Source organism: Thermobia domestica, chromosome 14, assembly GCF_964235325.1.
Source record: "Thermobia domestica chromosome 14, izTheDome1.hap1.1, whole genome shotgun sequence".
Classification (NCBI taxonomy): Eukaryota; Metazoa; Arthropoda; class Insecta; order Zygentoma; family Lepismatidae; genus Thermobia; species Thermobia domestica.
Genome location: NC_137467.1, coordinates 57,393,157 through 57,413,678, shown reverse-complemented (window position 1 = coordinate 57,413,678; position 20,522 = coordinate 57,393,157). Strand labels below are relative to the sequence as shown.

Below are 20,522 nucleotides of genomic sequence, written 5' to 3'. Positions count from 1 at the left end.
CGATTATGCCTTTTAGGTTAAGAGAAGTATACATAAATATACAGGGTGTACTAAAAGTGGCTTCCGCAGACAATAGCGCTATTCTACAGGTCAAAATAAAGCGAAAATTCTACATAATGGGGTCTCTTTGGGGTCTCCTTCAGCTGCTGCAGGGAATCAAACATTTCAACATGTGGCAACGTTGTATATTACTTGAAACCATAAACATTGTTGTACGAATCCCCCAAAGAGTTACGTCGATTATTACGCTGATAAGTGGTGCTAGTGTCAACGTCTGGGTGCTAGTGTCTACCGACTTTAATGCCATCTCTGGGAAGAATCAATGTAACTAACTATCTGATGGATTTACAAATCTACTTTATGGTTCTTCATATGCGACGTTGCCACATAGTGCAATTCGCATCTACAGATAAGGAACTGAAGGATATAAATATATTTTTCAGTTTATCTTGACTTCTGGAATAGTGTTCAGAACATTCAATATATATATATATATATATATATATATATATATATATATATATATATATATGTGTGTGTGTGTGTGTGTGTGCGTGTGGGTTGAAGGTGTGAAGCTAGGAAAGAGTCACTGAGATAAATAGTGACACCTGAAACTCAGAGCAATCGTGACGTGAAAAATCCCCTTGAGTTCCTGTTTTTCTGTGGCATGTAGCATGCACAGAAAGAGAAAATTTTCAAACGCAATGAAGTTCTTCAACTTCCGTACTTCTGTAAATTTAGTTTGACTTTAAAATGTTTTGTAATTGTTTGTACTAGAACTATAACGAAGAAGGCCAACCACAACATTTTCGCACGGCTGTCCAAACACATTCCTCAGGGTTGTCCGAGTAATTTTTTTCTTACCTTGATTTCTTCTAATGTGCTTGGGCAACACTGCAGAAAAGCCGTGGCTGCCATTTTCGATATCAATCGTTGTTAACTTCAATAACGTGTTTTTAAATGCGGAGCTCAGCATAATGCATTAAAGCAAACGCCAAAAATATAGTCGGATTGCGCGCGCAACAAAAAGTGGGTGGAGAGAGCAACAGTCAACTAGCAACCTACGCACTTGCCACATTTACATTTGTCTTGCTCAGTCACTGTCAAGGTTTCATGTTTCGCGCGCGTGTTGAAGATTGGTTACGGCAGAACGCAGGCTTTGAGCTATGGCTAGGTAAACGGCTGTCGTCTGCTTACTCCTGCAACAGGAGGGGAAGGAGGTGGCACATTACAAGGGAGAGTTGACAACAGCGAGCTGTAAGGTGCGCGCGCAACCCGCCTATATTTTTGCCGTTTGCGTTAGTCAAACGACGACGCTAAAAACGCCTCTGCATAGGAATCATAGAACAACATGTACAGTAAGCAACAAAAGTTATTTCCGTTTGGCAAAATTTATTTTTAGAATAACGGTAGTATGGCTGAAACGTACAGATTTAGGATTTATGATGCAGATTTCTGGGCTTTCGGCTTGTATGGCCATTTAGCCCGTCACGTATAAGGGATGACGTCCCTCGGCGATCACACTATCTGAGAAAAGGATAGCAAGGAAGCGGCCTGAGATCTATGTTAGGTACCACCCCAGCATTTGCCTGGTGTGAATGAGGAAAACCTCATTTAGGATAGCTGGCCGGAAAACCTTCTAACACTTTCTCGACCGAGAGCACCCCCACCGGAAATTGAACCCGGGACCGCTCGCACCGAAGGCGAGAGTGTTAGCAACTACACTACTCGGGACCACTCTGGAGCGTACAGAAAATTAGATTCTTTTTAAATTTACTGAAAACTGCACTCAAATTGTCCTTCCAGCCTGAAGTTATTTACGAAACTATTAATAATTTAATCAAACGGAAAGAACTTTTGTCACTGACTGTACCACCAAGTTTTGAACCTAACACCAAAGACTATTTTTAGATGTCGTCTTTGCCCACCTTTGGCCAACTATATAATTACAAATTTATGGAAAAGGGATTAACCTTTTGCGGACTACTGTCGAGTGGTACTCGAGATTTCTTTCCTTCTGTGTCAGTTCATATCGAAATTATGCTTTCTGCGATTAATTTCGTACAATACAAGTGTTAAGTTCGATTGTTTTTGGTACTACATCTAGTGAGCCATCTTTAAACTTTGATTTTTTTTTCCACTGATATAATAGATATCGTTAATGTAGTAGATTTTAACTTTGAAAATCTACTATTATGTACGAAACACTGTAATTTAGCAAATTAATTCAAACCAGTTAAGACAAACTCCAGAAATAGGATATGTGGTCGCAAAGGGTTAATCATCTCCAATATCTCTCTTGAATACAATCTTATATCATCATCAGTTGTGCAATACACAGTGGTGCTATTCTAATCTTTTAACAACCGGTTCTTTCTCTCTGTCTCGATATATATATATATAGGGTGTCCCACTGGGAAAGTGCCATATTTTGAGGAATGATAGTATTGGACATGACAAGCATTTGATCGAGGTGTCTATGAAAAGCCACTTTATTTTGTACACATAGCTTCGAAGGTATATACATATATCTCGAGAACTAATGAAGATATTGGAGTCATTGAAAAAGTGTTGCAGATAGATAGCACACGTAATAGGCATTAAGGGCCGTTCACATATTATGTAACGCTATTTTTCATCAATTTTACCCCTCCTTCTTCCTCGTCATACTTCGTAATGCAAGGCTAAGCCCCTTTCCCTTTGTTATGTATCGCTTTTTGATTTTTGTTTTCTCACCAATATTGCTTATATTGGGGGTTATCACAATAATAATAATAATAAATAATAATAATGGCAGAAATTTTCATTACAGAATGCTTGTATTTTGAATATATCTATAGCGTTTTTCGCAAACAAATCAGTCTTAGAAAATGGTAGTACCGTAATAATATTTTAACCCCATAAGGCTGTTTAATTAACCAGTCTTAATTCTTCGAAATTCCATACTGTCGTTTTCCCAAGAAGATCGCACCTAACTTCTTAGGTCACCGATGATTAGCAAGGAAGAAGTGCTGCAGGAAGACGCAGGTAAAACAGGCTCTAGAGAATTGACATTGACCTCTTTTTCCTGGAATCCAGGATGCTTCGTGTATTTGAAGTTTCCCAATGTTGACGATACAAGGAAATTCTCTTCCCCGTAGATCACAGGTTCGACGTGGCTGCACACGTGAAGGAGCAGGGGCATCTCGTTTGTGAATAAGCTTTCGGTCATTTTCTTTGGACTTCAGTTTACCTCTTTTCAAATTATTCTTGTCCTAAATCAGTGTCAAAATGAGAATAAACTCGATTTCTCTTGGAAAATTCAAATCTAAAGATAAAAAAAAAAGATCAGTATGAGATAAATATCCGACGAATTCGGTTTTTAATATCTTATTTTGCTTGGATCGCTCTGTCGAGGAAAATATTATTTCAGGAAAAAGAGTTTATTCTGTTTCACATGCGAAACCCTTTGAAATAATAGAGTAGGTAATGATTCAAATCAAAAGTTTTAAATCTATTCTCAGACATAGCGATACGAGTGGGAACGCGAGGGTATTTTCAAGCGGTAGTTATGATCACTAACAACTAAGTCCAGAAAAGCATGTACCTTAAATGCATTGCGGAGATAGCCACAAAAGATAGCTTTATTATATTTTAATACGCGCAGGGTTTGTCACCAGTCATGCTGCTGTCTAGTAGCGTGTTCAAATCCCTTCTGCATGATTGAATTTATACAGGCTTTATGTTCTCAATTTTCCAAAACAATATAAATATTTATTTATAAAAATGAAAAGAACTGAATAAAATTATTTGTTCTAAAAGATTACATATAAACCTAAGAATAAAAATAAAGATTATAGGGAAAAAACACGTTACGTAACGAAGACGTTAACTCCCTCCTCCCTAGTGTCATATTTCGTAACGCAAGGCCTAACTATTTCTCCCCCTTTGCCGCGTTACGTAATATGTGGACGACCCTTTAGATATGTATCACATTCAATACATTCACAGATCACAGTATCCAGGACAAAATCCCGGAATTCACATTCAAATTTGTATCTGCTTATTCAAATTACTCTCTCCCCATTGAATTGAAACAATAGAAAGATGTTTGTTTTCACAATCATACAAGCGAGCGAAAAAAGTACAGAAGTGTTTTCACTAATTTGTTTGACTCCTTTCTTTCACTCTTGGTTAGCCATACGTGTGTGTGTTTATATCTGAGTATAACAAACGGTTCTGCGAACTCGAAATATTTTAAGAACCGTTTCTAGCGAACCGGCTGAATAGCACCACTGGCAATACACAAAGTAAAATTCTGGAATTATTTATGATACAATTCTTTATTTATTTATTCTTTTTAGCGGCACGTGTGTATTTTGCTAATGAAGACAGAGAAATTATGGAATTCATTTTTTCCCCGTAAGTATGATCTATGCTTAGTTCTAAGTTTTTATGATGGACTCAGATTTTCAACAAAATTTTTCAGGGTTAAAATTTTACTCAGACTATCAATTACCATACAGTATTAAAAACAAGCCTTTCCTCTACTGCATTGTAGTTTTCAGTAGAGTAAGCGGGAGCAAAATTCCGCAGTTTGGTGTTTGAGTTGCGCTGGAGCCGAAACGGTAAAATAACGAATTTCGCAGAGAAGTATAAGTGAACATTCCTTTACATTTTGAAGGTGCTAGAAAGCCTACTAATTTATTACTTAATAAGATACACCAAGTTAGAAAAGGATGGACAAATTCGGACTTTTGCCCCAGTATAGGAGGCAAAAGTCCTATCGCAATGGGGCAAAAGTCCGCTGAAATACACGAAGTAGGACATCGACATACAGGTATTTTTATTTAATTATTTTGTTTTCTACAAGAATCTTAAGATAAACAAAGAACATACGAAGCATGAAGTAATTCTTCGTATTAACAAAAAAAAAAAAAAAAAAAAAAAAAAGTTAGACTAAGCAGAAAGATAAGTTTATCTCACTTGAGAAAAACTCAATAAACATGCAAAGTATGAAGTTATTCTTCGTATTGATAAAGTTAAACTAGGGAAAAAAAGAAAAGTTACCCCATTTATTTACATATGTGGATCGACATATTTGCCTTTACACAATGGACATACATATTCCACTACTTTTGAACTTTCAGCGAATGCGAACAATTTCTTCCGTGAGGCTGACTTCTTAGGACCTTTCTTCTCTTTTTATTCTCGAACAGTGAGTAGCTCTTTTCGTAGTATTTCTAATAGCAAAGGGCAAATCTCTCTCAGCACCGATGAACCAAATGACTCTAAGAGCACTTTTCACACCTCAACAGATGGATTCAGCAATACAAACAGGTTTGCGTTAGCACTACTGACTATTAATCCTAGGCTCTGTTTGCACCGCTGAAATGTGAGTAGTGCCCTTGGTGCCATCGGTGCACTAATCAGTGTTGAGCGTGGCTGCCCAATTTCAGAGATCAAACTCCATACCGGCCTACATAACTTTAGTTAAGCTAAAGAAAGCCTACGTAGCAAACGAATTTAAATAGGTCTACTGTGAGAAACTGGAATTTAAATTTAAGAATAAAATTATTTACAAATTTGAGAGCTGGGGCAAAAGTCTGCGTTCGGATTCTTGCCCCCCCCCCCAAAAAAAAATCGGACTTTTGTCCCATTCGCACTTGTTTTAATTACAATGAAATGCTGACGTAATAACTGATACTGGGAAAAGGGAAGATAGTGTATATTGTTACTCAAGAAGTGCTTTCATATGAAATAGCAATAAAATAAGTCGTGACTTCTCCCACGGACTGTAGTAATATTTCCCATAAAACAAAATATTACTTCAAAGTAAGACAAAATGTAATTTACCTCATTGTATTAACAAATTTCACCGCACGCCTTTACTAACATGGACAGTACACCGCCGCCATTTAATCTTTCTGCAGCACAAGCAGTGTTGCACAACTCCAACAAAAATACCCCAAAACCCCAAAAGGGACTTTTACTCCCGGACACTCTAACTAGCCATGGACTTCAACTCAGGTACTGAAGTGCAGTACTTAACCCACAAACGCTCCTTGTGCCACCAGTGACCCACTTTATTTTTCACTACGTTACATGGGCTATATCATTCAGTTAGCCAAACCCCCGTTGTTCCACTTCAGGCACACTACCCGTTCTCTTGTTGTACGAATTTCGTTCAGTTTTCTTCTCAGGTTTTCGATGTAACACGGTATTGTTCAAGGCAGTTGCTAACGAATAAAACTGGTCTTGGGCGTTTGTGGTGAGTTAAAGTGAGCAGGTTATGCATCCGAAAGTTAGAAAATCAGCCGGTATGGTGTACCGGTAAAAATAACTGATTTAAACTGTAATTTGCGTGTAGGAAAAAAAAAACAGATTTTACACATAGAAATAAGTAGGATGTTAGCATTGAGTCAACAAATATGTCTGTACTATCAATTCGTTGTTGCTACTTCGAAAGTAAATAACAGTTCCCTATCACCCTATTCAATGGCAAAATTTGTGTTCTTGATTTTTTTTCAACCTTTGTTCGAGCAATTTCACACACCCCTCAAAAAAATTCTAACTACCGTACCGCCAGCCTAAAATGTTTAACCTGAATTCGCCGCAGGCATTGAAAGAACTTTTATTAAATTCAAAATTAATCTTCTCACATTGTCTGGACTTTTGTGTTTATAACTGAAACTTGTAAAAATGGTATTTTAACGCCCTTAACAACATAGCAATTAACAGTGCAGATTGTGAACGTGGTTTCAGTAAAATGAACATAACAATGCCTGTTCTTAGAAATTCACTACAAATTAATACAGTTTCGAGTGTAATGTTTGTGTCATTAATCGGACTTCCTGTACACATGTTTAATCCTGAGCCGTAAGTTAAGAGTTATATAAGAAAGGCGTAGTGCAGACTACGGAAGATGTCAACAACAAGAAAAGGAGGAAGATTGACGTTATGAGAAACTGTGGCGGATACTGTGACTTAAGGTTCAGAATACCAGACATTGTATGTAATAGAAGCCAGGTTGGTAAAAATAGTTTAATTTCTAATCGTATTCTAAAATACAACGTATTTTGTATATTTTTAGAGGTCCACACTTATGTAGAAAGTATAAGAATTTTACACTTCAAGGTGACAGAAAATCCGTTTTTTTTTTTTTTTAAAGCGTACACAGACTGCACAAAACATTTTTCTGTTCACTGGATTTGTATTGTGCTGGTAATTATTTACCGATTATTGTGATGATTAGCAATATTTAAAGTTCCCATATGATTTAAAGGAGTACAATACAATACAATGGAATATAAATATAAAGGTAACCAAAAAATTCTGTCCTTTTTTCACCCACCACATTCGAACATCGATATGTCACCTAAGACGTATTTGAAAGATCAAAAATAGTCCCCATCAGCATCGACGACCTTCTGCCAATGTTCTGGAAGGCAATGGATTCCATTGCGGTAGAACTTAGTGAGCGGTGAAGCGAAGTTATCAATTGCGTTTTGCACCTCTACTAGGATTTGAACTGACGTCCTCTAAGGTGATTGTAAAAGGAATGGAACAGGTGATAATCGGACGGTGCAATGACCAGGGAGTATGGCGGATGCAGTAGCATTTCCCATCCAAATCGTAGAATAGTGTCCTGGGTTATCCTAGCCACGTGGGGCTTAGCGTTGTCCTGTAACAGGAGAACCCCTTTGCGATTCAGAAGTGCTGGCTCCAGAGTTCTCAATTTTTCTTGAACACGGCTCAACTGCTGACAGTACACAGTTCCATTGATGCTCTGACCAGCTGGTAGCAGTTCCCCATGCACGATGCCGCGAGCAGTCCACCAAACACACAGGAGGATCTTCTTCTGGTGCAGTGCAGGTTTCGACTCTTTGTAACCGGTTCATGGGATGCTAACCAATGATGACGGCGCCATGGAGCTTCCTACAGGACTCATTTCTCATCACATGTCAACACCCTGTCCAGAAATGGCTCTTTCCTCAGACGGGACAGCAAAGGAACACAGGTGTCTGCTCGCGTTGCCTTTTGGCCCGGAGTCAAATTATGTGGGAGCCATCGATCCAAGTTGTAGGTTGCCAAGTTGATGGAGGTGCTGCCGAATGGTTTCTCCACTCACACTGAATTGTAGTCCAATTCCTCACATGTCTGGCCACTGTCCGCCTCAATTGTTGGCTGAAGATACTCCAACGAAATATAATGCAATTCACATTGTATGTTCCAGTTGGCATCCTGATATGGTTCATAAACAATGCTGCCTAATAACGGCCATCTAGTTCAGTTTGGTGGGCATTTCTTGTGCAATTGAACCGATCATGGCTTATCAATAACGACACTACATCGCTATTTGCGGCAAAACACTTCTAAACCAGACTATTTTTGGATGGAAATATAGACGAATTGGAGGGTGTAATGTAAAGTTAATCTTAGAAACATTTTTGTACATGGTAAAAGTAACAAGGCCAAGACGTTTTCAATTTTATACCATCAATTGAGTGGAACCCAAATTTTGTACGTAAATTTGAAATCAAAAGAAGGTGTTGCAAAATTGTGTACGATTTCTGCAAAAGCCAGTGTATTCATTGTGAGCAACATCAGCTAATATTGTCTCTGTGATTTATTAAAAATTTTAAAATTACAGTCACTAATAATTTTCATGTGAAATGCGTTTTATAACACTTTTATTTGGACGAAGACTTATTTAAGGATAATTTATCTGTACCGCGTAAGAAGTGAACATATATCAAGAATTATAATGCAATGTATTTCACAAATAATAATATTGATAATCTCCTCTCTCTGTTTTTAAACGTTCACACACACAAAACAGAGAAACGAAAGCAACAAGGATAGTAGCATGTTGAATTTGAATCTTTGTGACGTCATCCTTACGTGGCCAATAAGAGTGCTACTTCAGCCATGTATTGGACGAACCTCTTGAGATCGGCGATAATGCCGCCCGTAGTGTTGCTAACCTGGAGATACCTTATCAGGATGAGCAACGTGACCAAGGTTGGTCACACCATACTCATCACAATTTCCTCACACATCTCACGAAGTTGGCGATGAATGCTGCTAGTGTGTCTCTTATTCCATTGAAGAAAAGAATCATGGGCCCCTCTTTATAGTTTGCGAATCGTTCGATAGTCTTGAACGTTCTCACATACTCTCAACAAGAAGCAAACACAGCTGCATTTGGCGTACCAATGGATGAACTAAACCATTGAGCGTGAGCAGCATCGCAAACGCAGCACCAACGCGAAAGTATTTTGAAACGGTGTTTACTTTTAAAACACGTCTTGTAAGATCTTCGACGATTTCATTTACACTGGAGACCGCAGACCAGGAGTCTTTATCACCGCTATAAGTTTTAGTATAAATAGATTTTATGAATAATTTGTGAATACGAGAATTAAACTTTATTATCTTATTTATTTATTTATCTATTTACAGTGACGAACGAGCTGAAATTCTTCTTTGGAGGAAGCCATTTAACAGAGTGGCTACTTTCCAGGACTTAGATATTGATTTTCAATCTGTATCTAATTATAGTGATACGTGGTCAGCACAAGTTAATATTAGTATGTCTTATTTACCACCTGAAACGATATGGGCTAATATGGCATTCATCCATCCAAATGAAGATGAACCAGAAGAATGGGAATTTGATGTGCCTTCATCATACGTAATTTGGAACGATGCAATTGCAATAAAAGATATGTAAGTATTACTGTGTATGGTAGCAGTTGTAAGTTTTGCTGTGTCCTTTTTTAAAAAAAAAAAAAACGAAAACTTCTTATGGAAAAGCAGTTTAGTCCAAAATTGCTACAGTTAGGGAATTGTACGTAAAAATCGAAAATATATATACACACCAAGATAATATAAAATTTAAAAAAAAAGAAAAAAAAAACTTGTTGCACATAAAATAACACGTAACCAAAGAAAATTCGTCCTCTAGTGTGAAACAGCCCTCAACTCAACCTGTTGAGAAACTCTGTATGATGGAAATATTTAAAGGAGTACTTGTGTCTACACGGTGGTATGCAGGTATGTATCAGCGTTGCTACAGTCCTAGCTCTGGAGTGGGCTGAAAAATAGTACCAAATTGACACAAAATGGACTGAATTCATTATTTTATAAAGACATAACGTTCTAGAACACTTCTTCCCTCTTCTAAGAGTCCAAATAAAGAAAGTGCTCTTTTTAAAAATTAATTCTTAACCCTTTGCGACCTCGTGGGTCCAAATGGACCCGTTAACGTTACGTATATATTTTCATAAGTTTTTTTGACCATTTTTAATTAGTGAACCTACCATAAGGTTTGCTACACTTTTATTTTTGATCTGGCTACTGTGTTTTATACACGACAATCGTTGTTCGAATGTTTCTTGTAATTGTTTCGCATGTACGTCAAGGCTTCCAATTATCCCTGACAAGTCGGCTTGAATATTTTATATTTTCAAGGTAAGTATTCGATATTTCACTTCTAAAATTTGAAGATATGAGGTAGAATGTATGTTTCTTTGTTTTCTGTTATTATATGCTTGCAATTTCTAATCTTTTTGATTATATTCACTGATAAAAAAGCATGACTCCAATTGGACCCATCAGGCTACACTGAAGCTATTACTAGAAATATCTCTGTATGAAGTGTGGTTCCAATTGGAACCATTAGGAGTATGATAAAGACTTATATAGAAAGAACTTATAATTTTCAATAAACTTTGCAATAAAAATGGCTGATATTTTATTATGAGGAATGAATTTTTCTTTGTTATGTATTTCTGAAACTTACCTAAAACATTGAGGCATACGAAAATTTATACTTTTTGACATAATTACCTTTCATTTTATTTCTCAGTTTCGTATCCATTCTTCCTCCTCGTCCTTTCTATACAGGATGTTCCAAATCATGATAAATTAGAAATATTCATAGAAGATACTAAATAAAATATGTGAAAATTATTTTCTCCAAATAAATTGAAACTATTTAGAAGAAGATTACCAAGAGTATTCTATTTCCACAGTTACTTCTCGAAAATACTAAATTGTACTTCTAGCCATACTTATTTCTGGAAAATAATAAAGTTTGTTCGACTTTATCTAACAAATTAACCTTTTTCTTTATTCTGAAGGTAATAATGTACCTAACCTAATCTTAGTAAATATACTAACTTAAACTAACAACTTCGAAATGAAATTAGCTGCAAAAATTACAATCATATTCTTTCTTTCTTATACTTTCAGATGAACAACGCGCTGGATGCGACAGAGATTCTGCGTATGCTTGCAGAGGGGGACTGGTCAGATCTTGATGATCTAGGTGAAAAATCTGGTGACGAGGAAGCAGCCATAGACGAAATTTTCACTCTTGCAGCGACAGAAGGCACATCCGTAACGGATAATATCGAATTGAACCTTCCTGATATTCCTGACACCGCCAATCCCATATATGATGACTTGATTCCTGAGGACTCAGAGCCCGTTCCGTCCACATCTCTGAAGCCAGAACGCAGAAAGGAAAAGCTTCGCTGGAGAGCGTGTGATATTCAAGAAGTTGATACAAGATGTGATGTGTTGTTTAGTGACCCACCTTCATCCGACACAACTCCCCTTAATTATTTCAAGTTATTTATAACAGAAGATGTCATTGAGTTACTTGTTCAGCAGACAAATATGTATTCCGTACAGAAGTGTGGAGCATCTGTAAATACAAATAAAAACGAAATTGAACAATTCATTGGAATTCATGTATTGTCTGGCATTTTACAAGTTCCCAGCTACAGACTTTACTGGGCAAACAGCACACGGTTCCCGATTATTGCTGATATTATGCCACGCAATCGGTTTGAAAAACTTAGAAATACTTTTCATGTAAACGACAATACACAGTGCCCATCACGAAGTGACCCACACTATGATAAGTTGTATAAAATTCGGCCATTCATAGACAAAGTGCGACAGAACTTTCTGACAACAGAACCAGAAGAGTACAATACTGTTGATGAAATATTGATTCCTTTTAAAGGTAGAAGCAGCTTGAAACAATATATTAGAAATAAACCTCATAAGTGGGGTATAAAGGTTTTCGCATGTGCAGGCATGAGTGGAATTGTATACGATTTTGAAATTTACGTAGGAAAAGGAACTCTAACAAGTGAATCTGAACTTGGTATTAGTGGCGATATTGTTATGCGTCTTGTTGAACATTTACCGAGGAACAAGAATTTTAAAGTTTCATTTGATAATTGGTTTACATCATATTCCCTTCTTTCTAAGCTGAAATTACAAGGTCTCTTGGCTGTTGGTACTGTTAGACCTAACAGGTTGCCAAATTGCAACTTTAAGTCTGACAAAGATCTCAAGAGAACTGGGCGTGGAAGCTTCGATTATAGAACAGAAACGACAACAAATATAATTGCGTTAAAATGGTATGACAATAAATTTGTTCACATCGCGTCATCTTACGTAGGTGTTGAGCCAGTAGATGAAGTAAAAAGGTGGTCTCTGGCTGAGAAGAGTCATATAAAAGTGAGGCGACCATCAATTGTCAAAGAATATAACCAAAGGATGGGAGGTGTAGATTTGCATAACATGCTCGTTGAATTATACAGAACTGATATAAGGGCAAAGAGATTTTATCTTAGAATTGTGTTCCACTTAATTGATATGTGTGTTGTCAATTCCTGGTTATTGTATAGACGTCATTGCTATCAAAGAGGTGATGGCACACATAAGAAGTTACTAGATTTCCGCGCAGATATTGCAAATGCTCTTCTAATGGCTGGAAAAGAAATCTCGAGGAAACGTGGAAGACCTTCAACTGAGGAAGCACCTTTGATCAAGAAGAAGAAGAAGACAGTCAGCACAACGCCTGGTTTAGATACTAGATTCGATGCTATTGGTCACTGGCCGATTCATGATGAACAAAAGCAACGTTGCAAACTCTGCATCAAAGCCAAATCTAGGATGAGGTGCCAAAAATGTGGTGTAGCTTTGTGCTTGACAAAAAACAAAAATTGTTCCATTCAGTACCATCGAAAATAACTTCACGTTTTCAACAGTATTTAACATTTATTTTCCTGCATAAGTGCTTATCTTTGCAATTCTAATTTTGAATAAGAAAGTTAAAATTTATACAAGAATAATTATGTCCTAATATTATGTATTACCAATTTTATGGTAAAATATACTGATAGTTTCTCCATGAAAAGCATTTTTATTTATGAAGTTTCAGTTATTTCTTCAGCAATGTTATTTTACTGTATTATCACCAGTTCCATATAGTATTTTGTACGGCTAGAATGTAATAATATATATATATCAAACTTAAAGATTAGGTAAGACTAAACATTTCACAATATTAGAACATTTTATATCTTATGCGTCCAGTGGGTACATTTGGACCCACGATTTTTCTCGCCAATAGGAGCACTGAAAGCAAAAGTATGAACTTTTTACGATAAAAGTAGCCTAATATTAACTAAAAACAGAAAAAAATATTTTTTATATCGCTAAATAAAAATTTGGGTATGAAAGGGTTAAAAGCATCCAAATAAGAGGAGCCGAACTAGCATTTATTTCTAGTAGATGAAACTTTTTCTCGCACGTAGGAAATATAACAGAGGCTGTATATTAAGAGGGAAAACACTATCATCTTCGGTATGAATTGTAAGGAAACCAAACGCGCCTCTATTTCAAAGTGACCGATAAACCAAAACGGTATTATGGCCATATAAAAAAATATATATATAACACGGAGCACAAATCAATCATCTCCGAGTTCGTGTGTGAACAGTACGTTATTATAAAATATTAGAATACATTATATATATGTATTATGAAATACATTATAACCCGTTTAAGTAGGTTAATCTATTTAGATATACGGCTTTTGCGCCCAAACGGCCTGCCTGCTCCGTTACCAATGGCCGGTTAAAATGAAAGCTAAAGGTATTTTACACTTTTGTCTTAACAACTAGTAATTAATAAAGACTGCACATTTAATTTACCTAATCTTATCATCTCAGTGTTACCTCTTAGAATACACTTTAACTTTCATCCTGGATGGTGTATGGCTTTGGCTGTATTTATTGTTGTATTATAATTAATACTTTCTCTGTGAATACAATATTACTAAATGACAGAGATTACAGTGATTTACCACATTCTACTATCGCGAAAATACATTCGTCTACAAATACTATCGTGACAAAAACGTCACTATGATGTTACAGCTGTGGAGACTTTGCTTGCATTTCACAAGTTACTATAGCCTATAATTAACTATCGTAGAATATAGAACAAACAATTTTCCCACAAAATTCTAGAATGACTAATTTATAAGTAGGGATATTTTTTTCTTAAAAAATAATAAAAAAAACTAATGATTTTCATTTCACAGAAATAACTATTTGATGAAGTATCTCACAGCACGTCATAATCAACACTTCTCTTAAAAGAGTTAACCTCAAATCGAAAAGTTAGTTTTTTAGAACTAGATTTTTTGAAGAGGTACGAGTTTGTTAATATTTCGTAAATAAACATTTCATTACTAACCCTAAAATATGATATAAACCATTTCTCGACGATTTGCTCTAAAAGCAAATTCGGAAAATATATTTTTTGACGTGGTGATCTTTCTTGGGATGAGGTTTTTCGAAAACATCTAATATTTCTTAATATACATGTATATCAGCAGCATTTCAATTGGCAGTGGTTACCTTCATTTATAAGGTCTCTCCTTATGAATTTTATCTTATGTTGCTTTTCTAAGACACGATAAAATGTTTCGCTTCATCTGTCTCGGAAACAAGACAACACAGAGCTCTTCGAGATGAGACAGACTCATCTTTACAAGACGAGACAGAATTTTTACGATACAGCCTTAAAGGTAAAGACATACCGAAGAGACCTCGCGATCGAGGTCGAGGTTTAAATCGCGATCATTACCTCGATGTCTAGATTGCGATGAAGAGCACACATAGCGAGGAGGTCGCACCCTCGCTGTAAGTTTTCAGTTTGAGGAGAAACATTACTGTGACACGTGTGAAATTATTGCATACAAATCACTGCGAAATCACATTTTGAAATTGAAAGGACCAAACAGTTTATACGTTGTAAATAGGGATGGACGCGAGCGAGACATGAGATATGCTAAAGTCTCGTCTCTTATTTCGCAAAAATATTTGAGTCTCATCTCTTGTCCATCTCTATCAATAAATCAAAGACTTCTACATTTTTTCAATTTTCTGTGAAGAAATGCCCTCTTTCAGCACCCAGGCGAGAAATCGTTTCCCAATAAAACTGAAAAAATAATAAGGAATGTCTTCAGGTTTCGAGGTGAAGGGGTATTAACTTCAGCAAATGAAGTTTCGTCACTCCAAGTTTCTACCCTAAGGGTAAAGACATACCGAAGACACCTCGCAATCGAGGTCGAGGTTTAAGTCGGGGACGCACCCTGGATGCTGGCACAAACACATGGATTCAAATGGGTACGCGCACGCCGAAGATGTGAGCTACATAGCGACCTAGAGGTCGACCGCGAGGGAGAATTAGTGGTCGCTATGATGAACAACCGCGAGTTTGTTTTACATCGATGTTCAGCAGAAGCATCACTGTGGCTCGTGTTCTCATTGGTTCTCCCTGAAGCGCTGCACGGAATAAAGTCTTCATTAGTTTCGAATTTCGTCTGCAGAGGATGTGTGTCTATGTTCGAGAGGTTTTGTTGCACTATTAAATTCTATTATGAAAGACATATTAATAAAACTAGTGAAGAATGTTCCAGCAATATGGGATAAAAAAACAACACAAACAACATCATAATAGGCACATTTTAAATACAGAATGGAAGAAAATAGCAACTCAAATAGGATTACCAGCAGGATGTGGGGTCAGTGTTGCCAATTTAGGTATTTTGGGCCTTATGCAGACGTTTTAACGTGTGATTAAAGGCATACTAGCGTTAGACTAACATATGTTTCCTGCAGTAGTTAAATCTTTAGTATGACGCTAATCATACGTCAAAACGACTCTGCTTAAGCGGTTTACGTCTAAATGTAGCAGTGGCATATACAGAATATCATCAAGCGGGTTCTAAATCTCCATCTCATATTCTTTCAGGGCGTTTTTTTTTTTTTGTATTTATATCTTATTATAGTAAATGTTTATTTTTACCGTATTTATATCTTATTATAGTAAATGAAAAGGGAGAGGGACTGATGAATCTTATTAATGAAATGTACATCTCGGGAAAAATACCCAGAAACTTCGAGAAAAGGCGTATTGGTACCCAAGGGCGAAGTTCCAGAATAGCACAGGCTAAACAAGCATTCAATAAGAAAAGAGGACTACTAACATCAAGAAATGTGTCGCTGGAAGTTCGTCAACGATTTATTAGGACACTACTATGGAGCGTGGCGCTGTACGGATCAGAGACGTGGACATTGAGAAAAGCTGAAATATCCAAGTTGGAAGCATTTGAAATATGCTGTTGGCGCAGAATGCTGCGCATTTCATAGACCGAAAGGAAAAGGAATGAAGACGTACTAAAGGAAGCTAATGAAGGACGACAGATCATGAAGATAATAGGAAATAGAAAAAAAAAAAAGCATGCTTGGCCATCTTATTCGACACTCCGATTGGATCACCGTGCTGATAGAGGGAAAGGCAGAAGGAAAACCAGGAAGAGGAAGACCAAGGATTGAATATCTAGATGTAGTTACGAAGAAGAGGCCTTATTAAAGTATAAAACAGCTCTCCCAAGCGAGAGAAAAGTTTTAAAATTTCCATGTTGCCTACCAACCTATGGTTGAGGTGGACAAGAAGAAGAAGATATTGCTGAAGAAAGTGGGTTTAAACTCCAAACCCTCCTTGGCACACGCCGCTGAAATCTAGCAATTTTCATGTGCTGATTAGGTAACAAAAATGTGGTTTAGTTATTGGTTATAATTTCAGCCAATTCTACATCAATAAATCGACAATTCCTAGCCAATGTTCTTTCGAGATGAGTCTCTTTTCCAATCAAAATTTCTATTAGAAAAGTATGAATTTAAGTTTAGCTTTCTATTTTTTTTTTTCTTACCCTTCTGTCTGGATCAGCTCTTATATTGCTATTTCAACGTAGTAATCTTAAATGCATCACTCCCATTTACACGTCAGTCTCACGACAAATTCGGGGTTTCGGAAACTCTTGCTTTCCCATATTTAACTTGTGATTTCCTTTAAGTCCATTTTTAGCTTGAGGTGTGTTCTTTGAGTGTGTTGTGCTAATTCAATAATACTTCCAACATAAATCCAGTATTACCATAAAAATTGGAAACGAAAAAAAAAAAATATAATAAGATATTTGTGTACTTCTAATCAATGAAGGAGCAAGGTGTATTATAAATATTTAACACTACAGTACTCGCATGAAATTGTTGAAACATGAGTGCTCGCGCGGATTACGATAGTAGTCCATTTGATAAATATATATATCTTAGTGGTTATTCAATTGGTATTTTTTACATTATTTTTGTGGGTTTTCACAAGCAATAAAGAACACATTTCAGCACAAACATTTTGTTTTCTAATTCAAAAAGAATTAGAAGCCAAAACTTTAGAATGCATATGCAATTTACTATATTTTTGTAAGTGTTCGTTTATTTTCTAGCTATTTGATTAAAAATTGAAATAAAAGAGGAAATTTACATTTAAAGTGTTAAAAACTGTTATAAAAATAAAAAGAAGTTGTTAAGTTGTTTGCAAGTTTAACTTTTACACTTGAAAACAAGTCAAAAGTAGGCAAAATTTTGGGTGTTTCAGTCATAAGAGTCAGTGCAAAGAGTGTGCTTGTGGTCAGAGCAGATCCACTTACTGCACCTGAAAGATCTTTTTCGGGTACTCTTGTTTCTTCATCTTCCACAAAGAGGTTCGATAAGTACCATAGCCACAGATTGTAGGAAGTCTCTTACGGTTGATCATAGCATCATTGTTATTTGCTTTGAAAACAAAGAGAGCGTTTACTCCAGCAAAGTTTAACACGTGAAAGAAGAGAGTGAGTGGCCATCTTTGCGAATTCCTGGCTGTATCACACTGGCGACACAATTTGTCCAATATGGCAACTACAAATTTAGTGTTGTTCTATGGAAAAATAACTATACCGTGTAGGTATGATGTTATGACGCTGTGTTCGCGTATTTCTTGGGTGCACTGGATCAACATACCATCTGGTAATTCTGCCCTTTCCAATGTAAAATTCTCCTTGAATCCTGTATTCCTGGATAACATCGTTCCTTTCTTCATCTTCTATTTCTTCCAAATCGTCACTAGCACTTTCTTCAGAGTCACTACTCGACAACATCGTCCTCTATTTCATCTTAGTGTTCTATGCTCAAAACACTTTCGTCGTCACTTTCAGTTTCTGTTAGCCACTGTCGTATCTGTTCTCGTTCTTGCTCTGACATTTTAAACTAACATATATCACATATATTTGAGCGAATAATATCAAATAATACGTTCAAAACAAAAACAGTTAAAACTTCAGGCAGAAAACAAACTGTCACATCAGTACTCGCACGGATTACAATAGTAGTCCATTCGAAAATAACAATCTGTATAATATCAGTGCGTTGACTTTGGGTGCTATCCCTCGACTAATGGTGTTCTAGAAATGGGGGAGGAACATGGGCGGCGATTAGGGGGGGCAAAGGGGGGCAGTTGCCCCCGCACTTTTTAAAGTAACCAATTAATGTATATAGTTTCATTTGGAAATGTAACGATTTTGTATGTGTTACTGATTAATAGGAAAAAATGCTGCCATATAATATTTGCTGTTGCGTGAATACGTATTGGTTGTCTTCCCGTGGAGTAAAGAAAGCTACAGTAATTGCGTTTTAATCGCCACAGAAAATAACCCCAAAAAATAGCCTATTGGAGCACAATTTCAGCATACTTTCATTTCTTCTTACAAGGGCTCGATATGTTAGTGAGCCGCTTTGAAGCTAATCGAAAGAACATTATGCAAAAAAGTAGGGCCTATTTCACAAGTTATTCTTTAATTGCACAAAAATTGACAGTTCCTAAAATGTCTTTTCTTCTTTCTAAAGTAAGGAATATCGATTAAAAAGAGCGTGATAAGAAACAACTTCTACCTTTTCCATTGTTTTGTAGTGTAATATACGAGTGAAGTGTTGTGTTTAAGGATGTACGAGTGTATATACAATAAAATTTAGTAAATTGAACATAATTCTAGGTTTTAAGTTTATTTTGTATAACTGAAGTGTGGATTGTAAGTATTGTTGTGTTTTGATGTGTTCCAAGAAAGTGAAATCTGCACCTAATGGCAACGAACATATTTCAAGAAGTTGCAAAAGCAAATATTTCTTTAAATGTCGTAGCATATGCTTGTAGTATTTACTGTCTTTCATTTTCTAAGAGTAATAACATACATTTAATAGCATGTGTGGAATTAAATATTAAGTTCTTCATTAATCCTCAGTTTCAATATAACTTTTGCAAAACAAGCATCATTATTCATTACTATGATTAATATTATCCTTTCTATTTATTTGTTTTGCAAATTTATTAAATAATCTGATCACACAATTTTCCAGACAGAATTTTAAGATGTTCATGAGCAAGGAATCAAATCTCTTCTTACACTTTCGTTGTTTAAGAGTACAAAGGGCTAGTATCTACTTGCGTTGTTCTTCTCAATTTACTTAATAAACTATTATATACGATATACGGTATTTTAACTGAAAATATAGTATCCTATTAGTTATACAACCTTTCGTCAAACAAAATGTTAGAAACAACCAGGAAAACTAACATTTATATACAAATATTCAGATCATGTCTTGCCCCCTCACTTTTAACGTCCAACCGCCGCCACTGGGGAGGAAGGTAGACGACCGCTCAAGGTCACAAGTGTTGCCAGCCCTCAGATACCAGAAAACTGAAACCGACTGGACTACAATAGTAATCCGCGCGAGCAGTGTAAAGTATGAAATGCTTGATTTAAGAAATATCAGAAAGAATATTACAGTGCATTTGATACAACTTGTCCCTTCTGACAGTTGCTTTCCTCTGTTTTTTCCTTCCTGCTCGTGGTCACAACAATCAGACAAAAGGAACTTTTTCTATGACAACAGCACGTTCAGCCAATTATAGTGGCTCTTTTCTCTCACTCTACAATGGTAAACTTTCCACCCTTTCCATACGTTGCCAATTTGAATATGAGCAAATGCAGTTTTAGTCGAATGTCAACTTGAGTGGTGGACCTGCTGGTTATTGAGAGCATTCTTTTTAGTGCTCTTTTGTGTCATTTAATTTTATAAAACTGAGATTTACTTGCAGTAAATAATTTCGTGTTTCAATATCCGACGCAAAAGCTGGCAACGCAGCATTGAGCACAAGGTGCGTACAGCGAGCTGTCAGAAAGGCCAAGTAGTGTCAATTGCAGTATAGAATATATTTTAAGTTAGCACACTCAACTTAGGAAATGGTTTCTTCATTTTTTAAATTGGATTTTATTAACTATAATTTAG

At 36.3% G+C, this 20,522-nt stretch overlaps 1 protein-coding gene across 2 annotated transcripts in view; it reads left to right on the top strand.

The window, feature by feature from the left end:
- The window catches only part of LOC145670604 (uncharacterized), a 123,880-nt gene that overhangs the window by 102,383 nt on the left and 975 nt on the right, over positions 1 to 20,522 (top strand). For both annotated transcript variants that reach the window (XM_081739397.1, XM_081739398.1), the window contains exons 8-9: positions 4,344 to 4,401; positions 9,445 to 9,711. In XM_081739397.1, the coding sequence (XP_081595523.1) occupies positions 4,344 to 4,401; positions 9,445 to 9,711 (325 nt within the window). The remainder of the gene's footprint in view (positions 1 to 4,343; positions 4,402 to 9,444; positions 9,712 to 20,522) is intronic.